General features: G+C 38.9%; 2 protein-coding genes across 2 annotated transcripts in view; both read left to right on the top strand.

Moving 5' to 3' along the window:
• gucy1a1 (guanylate cyclase 1 soluble subunit alpha 1) overlaps positions 1-7,743 on the top strand; it is a 250,801-nt gene that overhangs the window by 110,166 nt on the left and 132,892 nt on the right. The gene's annotated exons all lie outside the window — the stretch shown is intronic.
• Positions 1,628-7,652, top strand: LOC101486395 (solute carrier family 22 member 7). The gene is made up of 9 exons (XM_004549494.5): positions 1,628-2,176; positions 2,293-2,396; positions 2,471-2,625; positions 4,746-4,914; positions 5,860-5,983; positions 6,193-6,302; positions 6,401-6,615; positions 6,923-7,031; positions 7,139-7,652. The coding sequence occupies exons 1-9, from the start codon at positions 1,796-1,798 to the stop codon at positions 7,347-7,349; spliced, it is 1,578 nt and encodes a 525-aa protein (XP_004549551.1). The 5' UTR covers positions 1,628-1,795; the 3' UTR covers positions 7,350-7,652.

Here is a 7,743-nt window from a genome sequence, read left to right on the forward strand (position 1 = left end):
GCATCTTGGCAGCTGCACGCTTGACTTTTCTCAGTTCATGGGCAGTTATTTTGCGCCTTGGTTTTTCCACACGCTTCTTGCGACCCTGTTGACTATTTTGAATGAAATGCTTGATTGTTCGATGATCACGCTTCAGAAGCTTTGCAATTTTGAGGCTGCTGCATCCCTCTGCAAGATATCTCACTATTTTTGACTTTTCTGAGCCTGTCAAGTCCTTCTTTTGACCCATTTTGCCAAAGGAAAGGACGTTGACTAATAATTATGCACACCAGATATAGAGTGTTGATGTCATTAGACCACACCCCTTCTCATTACAGAGATGCACATCACCTACGGTAATATGCTTAATTGGTAGTAGGCTTTCGAGCCTATAAAGCTTGGAGTAAGACAACATGCATGAAGAGGATGATGTGGACAAAATACTCATTTGCCTAATAATTCTGCACTCCCTGTACATGATAGCTGCCATGAATCCTGTGGTTTAAAATACAATAGGAATAACCACATTTCTATTGCTCTGACAAACTGCCCTTTGACCTTAAAGATCTGCATATAAGACAAACACATCAGTCCTACAGCACTAAATAATAAAAACACACAAGATTTAAAATTTCCTCATTCCTCAATATATGGACAAAAGTGTGTCTTTTGCCACAACTCATAATCTTTGAATTCAGATGTTTTCACCAGTTGCCACAGGTGTGTAAAATCAAGAACCTAGCCATGTGGCCTGTTTTTAAAAAGATGACCTTGGTCTTTCCTCCTAGATTTTCCATGATCAGCTGTAAGCGGCATTATTGTAAAGTGGAAGCGTTTACGAACTGCAGCAACTCACAGCCATAAAGTGGCAGACCATGTAAAGGTACAGAGCAGGGTCACCAAGTTGGCATAAAAATCACCTGCACTCTGTGGTTGACTCAGCAGCTGCAGAGCTCCAAACCTCCACTGGCATTATCATCAGCACAAAAACTGCAGCAGCTCCTGTATGTGGCCCACATTTGCCACATTTTGCTACAGTTTGAATTTACTTCAAATCACCTTAAAAGTTTCAGATGTTGCCAGCAAGAGCCGGTCATACCATACGGTGTAGTTAGTAATTTATTAGGTGACATTTTGGTTTAAAAATATACCGGTATATATGCTATTATTTGGCGTGCCTTCAACAGATCACAGTATTACCTCATAGAACTTTAGTCTTAGCGCACTGATCAGTCCTAACTGCTGCTGGTCCCTTACAAAATAAGAAACAGAGATGCTATTAAAAAAAAGATAAAATGATGTAATAGAGCTTGATGTCTTTAAAATGCTTTCCATCAGCTTTTTTCATTTATTCCTATTGTTTTTGCTCATGTCCTGCTGTAACAGGACTTTGAACCCTGTCTCACATTTTTGTAACAGCAATAGCCTTTTTTTTCATTGCTACTTTTGCTATTTTGTTATATTATTTAAAGGAAATAAATAAAAAGTGGTCAAAAACCACTAAATGCAAATTGTCTTTTTCCCATGTTTGCCCATAAATTTCCACTGAATCGCAGTTTCTTTATTATTGATGAGTCATTCCGCTGTGTCAACAATGGAGAACCTGCAGTAGACTAGAGCGAGCTTCTATTTACAGTCACATAGATAAACATTAGTTAACTTGTTAAGACAGGTAAAACACTGACTTATTACAGATAGTCCAGAAGCAAATCAAACAAAGATTTGCTAGTTTTGGATATAGGCTACAAGCAACTGAGGACTTTCCTTTTCTTTTTAACCTTAAAGGAAGACATTTCGTTTACAGCAGGAGGCCACAATGAAGTTTGAGAATGTTCTTGCTGATATTAACGGATTTGGAAGATTTCAGATAATGATCATTGTGATCAGTTTCATCGGCCGCTTCACTCTGCCTTGCCACTTCATGCTCAACAATTTCATTGCAGCTGTTCCCTCTCATCACTGTGACATCAGCTCTCTGGATGATGTGGGTATTTTTATGAATTTATCCCAGACAGAGAGGCTTCTTGTTACTATTCCAGTTCAGCAGGATGGGACTCCAAGCTCCTGTCAGATGTTCCAGGAGCCTCAATATCATCTGCTATTTAACACTTCCCACATCACTGATGCGCGTAAAGTGCCGTGCCAGAATGGATGGGTGTACGATAACACTACTTTCAAGTCTACTCTGACCTCAGAGGTGATTCTTTTGTACTTTTTTTTCTATTGTGAAATAAATTAAAATGTATTTGTTCCTAATTATTAAATAATCCCACAACCAAATGTAGAATAGCATCTTTTTTTTCTTTGTACAAGTGGGACTTGGTGTGTGATAGAAGAGGGAAAAACAAAGCAACTGCTACCATCTTCTTTGTTGGAGTCATGTTTGGAGCGATGGCCTTTGGCAGCCTGAGCGACAGGTATCAGCGATTTCCAGTGTTCCAGCTACTGAAAAAAACAAAACAAAGATTGAGACTTTCTGATTTTTCCATAGGTATGGCAGAAGGATCATGCTGCTGGTATCATACGTGTCTGGGATGGTGTTTGCTGTTGCAAGCGCCTTTTCTACTTCCTACGTGATGTTCATGGTCCTGAGGTTCCTTACTGGCTTCTGCATCACAGGCATCGTCATCGTTTCAGCAGTCCTCAGTGATTATTTCATTTCATCATCTAAACATACACTGTATCCGTTCTTATATCAGCTTCACTTCAGAAGCCACAGAGGAGAAAATATATAATACTATTTCAATGCCATGTTGACTGCTGTGAGCAAGCTTTAAATGTAATCGCAAAAAAAATCTTAAATCTATTTTTTTTTTCTAGAACAGAGGAGCTTTGCACACATTGATTACACGTAACAGGTCATGATAGCAGGCAGTGTTTAGTCAGTAGCAATGTTCCCTCTAATTTTTCATGTGTCTAAGCAAACGCACAAACTCCCTGAGCGGTCCCTTGGACCACTGTGAGCGACATCAGACGTGTGCACTGTGGTCGCGCCGGCATCTAATCCATCCAAGTTACATGGTTTATTAAAATAATCAAATTACAGCATTTATGTTAGACTATTTTTAATTAACTGCTTTAGCCCACTTACAATGAAATTATTTAAAAAGAAATCTTGTTCATGATCTGTGTAGTATGTTAAAACTATTGGAAGTAAAAATAACTTGAACTCCAATTTTGAAAACACAACTTTCTAAAAAAAATTTTTTATAAAGCTCTGACTTGTATTATGAGTCTGAGTCTGTGGTCTGGGAGAGAGTCCTGTAACCCTCTGTCTGCAAAATACAGTATATAATGACCAATGTTGGGCAATTAATTATATAGTTACTTCTTCAAAAAAGTAACTGAGTTATGCAAACAACAACATTTTTTGCTGCTGTTTACCTAAAAATGCAGCCAAGGCGTTTTTTTAAATAAACATTTCAAGCTATTTACAGAACAATCAGCTGTTCTGCATCAAATTTGATGCCACACAAATTATTTGTGCCACTCCAAAACATAATTTCTGTCCACTATGAGATAAAGGAGCCTGATTCCTGCAGGCCTGACAACAGGAGATGTATCACTCCTGTAACACCTGTAACATTCAGCAGTCGCCTCATTGTTCTGACACACACAACAAAACTATTGACTACACTACACACTAACTACACAAGATTTGCGCTAAACGTCGCAAATCTCTCACATCTCAAAACACCGCCGTCACTCCTAAAACTTCCCCCTTCCTAAACAACTGTTGCCATATCATTTTTTGATTGGTCGACATGGTACATTTTTCCACCAATGGGAAAGGGTGGGGTTTTTTCGTTTTCCTTATAAAACGCTGTTTTTACAGTTTCTTCCCGCAGTAAGTATAAACAACGATAGTATTCAGGAAGAAAACCAAACATTGCATTTTTTTTAATCACAATTCTGGTTTTACGTGGCCTATCAACACGATTTAAAAACTGGTATAAAGTCCACACTTTTTCCGTCAATTGTTCTGTCTGTCCTGCTCACATCTCCAATGGTTGTCCACGTTGTCATTTAACGTGGCTTCACTCCACATCAGCCACGCCGCTTTGTTAGCTAAAACACCGGTGTCGGCACATAGGACGCTGTCATAGCCTGTCAATAACGTTGATTAGCTGCGTATATATGAATGTGAATCGCATTATTGGCTGGACTATGGGATAAGGTAGCATCGTTCTAATCCCATACGGGAGCAGCCAGTCACTCACTGACTAACACTGCAAAACAGAATTGTTAAAGTATTAATTTTAATTTCAATTCAGGTCAGATTTTTTTTCCGTGCGCAACGCAGATTTACTGTGCGCAGACACCGTGCCAGCAGTGCGCAATTGCGCACGCGTGCAGCTTAGAGGGAACATTGGTCAGTAGTCCTGTGAACTTTTGACTTGCAGTACGAGTAGTGCCGTATGCTTAGTAATGTAATTTAAAAATGAGAAGAAAAAAAAAGATCAAAATGAGCTGCTGCAGACGCCTGTTCAGCTTCAACTCTGTGGGGGGGACGCAGAGAGAGCACACTGTATTGCAAATTTTTGCATAAAAGACAGAAACTCGTTCCCAAATTACAGTATTATATTGCATTATAGAGGATAGAGGCACCCACTCTCTTTTGGCTTGTGTGCGCGCAACAACATTTTTTCAGCTCATGTAAAAGTTCTTTGAATTGTGTCCCCTCTAAGGCTGCTGATAAGCATCATACTAAAAGCTTTCTTTAATTAAGCTACTTAAGAAATGAATCGACTGCTTGTTTATTTCAGGTGTGGAGTGGGTGGACATTGAACACAGGAAGATTGTGGGAGTGATCGACAGTTTATCCTGGACGTTTGGAAATACAGTGTTTTCACTTATTGCCTATTTTGTGAATGATTGGAGGAGGCTGATAATCAGTGTTACATTACCTTTGATCTTGGCCATCTTCACTTGGAGGTATGACTAAGGCATGTTATCAAACAGAGGCTCATTTCAGTACACTTTAATCGCTTTCACCTGGAAGTCTGTAACTGGTTAACATCCAGCATCGATCTAGTCATGGATGAGTTGAAGGACAAACACAGATTAAAAATATTTTGCGCACCGATTTAATAACATAATACTAATGTTGTAATAGTAAAATTTTAAGCACCCCAATTTCTGCCTTTTACAACAAAGCTTAATTTAGAAAATTTAAGCATTGAAATAATTTGATGATTCCTCCGTAACTAAACACTTGCTTGCCACTGCATATATGAAACAAAAAATGGCATGCATATCCTTGCTTGTCCTTGTCCTGATAGATTAGTTATGAAATTAGTTATGAAATTTTAACAAAACTCTGGGATTGTGGCCTTCAAGGGAAGTGATTTTGGGTAAGTGTAGACACTTGACTCTTGAAGGAAGAATAATTAACTGAATACAAAGACTACGTATCTGATGCTTTACAAAACTTGGGACTCAAGGATAAACTGAATAGATCTTGGTGGTCAAAGGTCAAGCTCCCTGAAACCTCACAAGTGAAGTTTTGAACTCCTGAAAACTGACAAAACTTGACAAAAATTTAAAATGAAGCAGTGTGATGACCACAGGGACAGTGAACTGATAAATTTTAGCTGAACCATAATTCTTTATAGTCTGTGACATTTAGATTCTGAATGTATGGTTTCTTCTTATTATCATCCATGTTTGAACCATTGTCTGTTGTCATGGCTTCTGCAATCTGTTTTATTAAAACCAGCTTCATTGGTCAACTATTAGCTCAAAATCTTCTATCAAGTCTTCACTATGTCTCTCAATCTGAACAGATATTTGAGATTTGTTTTATTTTAAATGCTGCATTGCAATAGGCCTACATATGGGTTAAAAATGATAATAATAATAATTCCCCCCTAACATTAGGTGGATGCCAGAGTCAGCTAGGTGGCTGATTGCCAATGGAAAGCTGGAGCAAGCTCAGATGTATCTGAAAAACTGTGCCAACATGAATCGGACAGAAGAGTCGATCCACACACTGGAAATAGAGGTTTGTAAGCTCCAGATGGTTAAGTCAAGGGAGCCAAGTAGAGTCCATTATGGTGTTATTATAGGCACTAATTACACACAAAGAAGGTGAACAAAGGCACTAAAGAATACAGTGTATTCTTATCTAAATGTAATCGTAGGTTTTGTTCTGATCTTCACAGCATTGTTGCAAATGGAAGCTTGCCCTCAAATGGCTTTGAATTCTTTCAGACACTATCCACCATTGTTACGACGGAGAAACGAGATCGAACCTACTCTTACCTCGACCTGATTCGGACACCTGAGATGAGGAAACTGGCCCTGCGTACTGGTATATTATGGTCTGCATTCCCAGGGCTTTACAGTGTATTGAATCTTGTGTATAAATTGTAAACCAACAGATTGTTCACTAACGAGCCGCTTCCTTCTCCGTCCCTAGGTTTTGCGTTGCAACTACATTTTACGGCATCAGCTTCAAGATCACAGGTTTCGGGCTCAACATCTATCTCACTCAGTTTACCTATGCATTAATTGAACTTCCTGCCAAGCTGGCAGTCCTCTACTTACTGGAAAAGATAGGCAGGCGACACACTATGGTGGGAACTTTGCTGATGGCTGCCATTTGTCTTGGAATCAATATTGTGATACCAAAAGGTAGGCACTTCTTGATCACAGGCTTGATCTAAGATTTGGGTCGTTTTAAAAAAAATATTTTTCAAGAAGACACTGCTGTCACTACCAACTTAGGGAATGGTGGTAATGTTGTATGTTTTACAGCTTTGAAATAAACTACATGTGATAAATCAAAAGAAAATGGAAAATCAAAAAGAAATGAGGGATCACTCAATATTGCTGCACAGTATTTTAAATCTTTTTTTTCCTTTTTGTACCGTTACACTAACACACCATCTTCGTTTGTGTTCAAATTTGGCGGTAATCGTGATTCTGATGCTCTTTGTAGAAATGTCGGTCGCCACGACTGTGGTAGCCATCATTGGAAAAGGGTTTTCTTCAGCATCCTTTGCCACTCTAGTGCTATACAGCTCTGAGCTGTACCCGACTGTAGTAAGGTAACTCTACACGCCTAATTCCAATCTTCTGCTTTTGAATAAACTCTTCAGGACATCGCTTTTTCTGCAAGATCCTCTGATTAAAACTAATATGTTTATGTTTTCAGGCAGAATGGTATGGGTTACAACTCGTTCATGGCTCGGTTTGGCGTAGCTGTGGCTCCTATGATCCTCTTACTGGATGAGGTCTGGACGGAGCTGCCACAGGTCATCTTTTGCTTTGTGGCTGTACTCGGGGGAATAGTAGCAAGGACCCTTTCAGAGACCCGCAACAGGTGCCTGCCAGAGACCATAGAAGACATTGAACAGAAGCAGTAGTAAAGAATCTCTGACATGAACTCGTTCGGCCCGTCAGATATTCTACAGCCAAAGTGCAGTCTATTCTGTGAACTCAAGTGCAGTTTACTCTAGAAACTGCATAACTTTAAAGGATTTCAAATAACCAAATCAAATAATTACACTACCACTACTACTATGATTGCATAAAGCAGCAGTTTCATTAAAATGCGCACAACTTTTACATTTTTCTGTTTTAGTCCTACTAATGTCTACTTTGAGAACCATTTCCAGGTGAGAAATTATTGTTAGTGTTATATTTCCAATAAACTGAGTTTCATTAAATCTGTTACATTTTACTTTCCTTTTGTTCCTAAAAAAATATATTGTGGCCGAGTCGAAGTCCAAACCGTTTATTGGATTTTCCCAGAATTTC

Source organism: Maylandia zebra, linkage group LG6, assembly GCF_041146795.1.
Source record: "Maylandia zebra isolate NMK-2024a linkage group LG6, Mzebra_GT3a, whole genome shotgun sequence".
NCBI lineage: Eukaryota > Metazoa > Chordata > Actinopteri > Cichliformes > Cichlidae > Maylandia > Maylandia zebra.

Coding starts and splice junctions, on each gene's coding strand:
- LOC101486395 (XM_004549494.5), top strand. CDS start 1,796: ATGAAGTTTGAGAATGTTCTTGCTGATATTAACGGATTTGGAAGATTT. Junction 2,397..2,470: donor TTTGGCAGCCTGAGCGACAG/GTATCAGCGATT, acceptor ATTTTTCCATAG/GTATGGCAGAAGGATCATGC. Junction 6,616..6,922: donor CAATATTGTGATACCAAAAG/GTAGGCACTTCT, acceptor TGCTCTTTGTAG/AAATGTCGGTCGCCACGACT.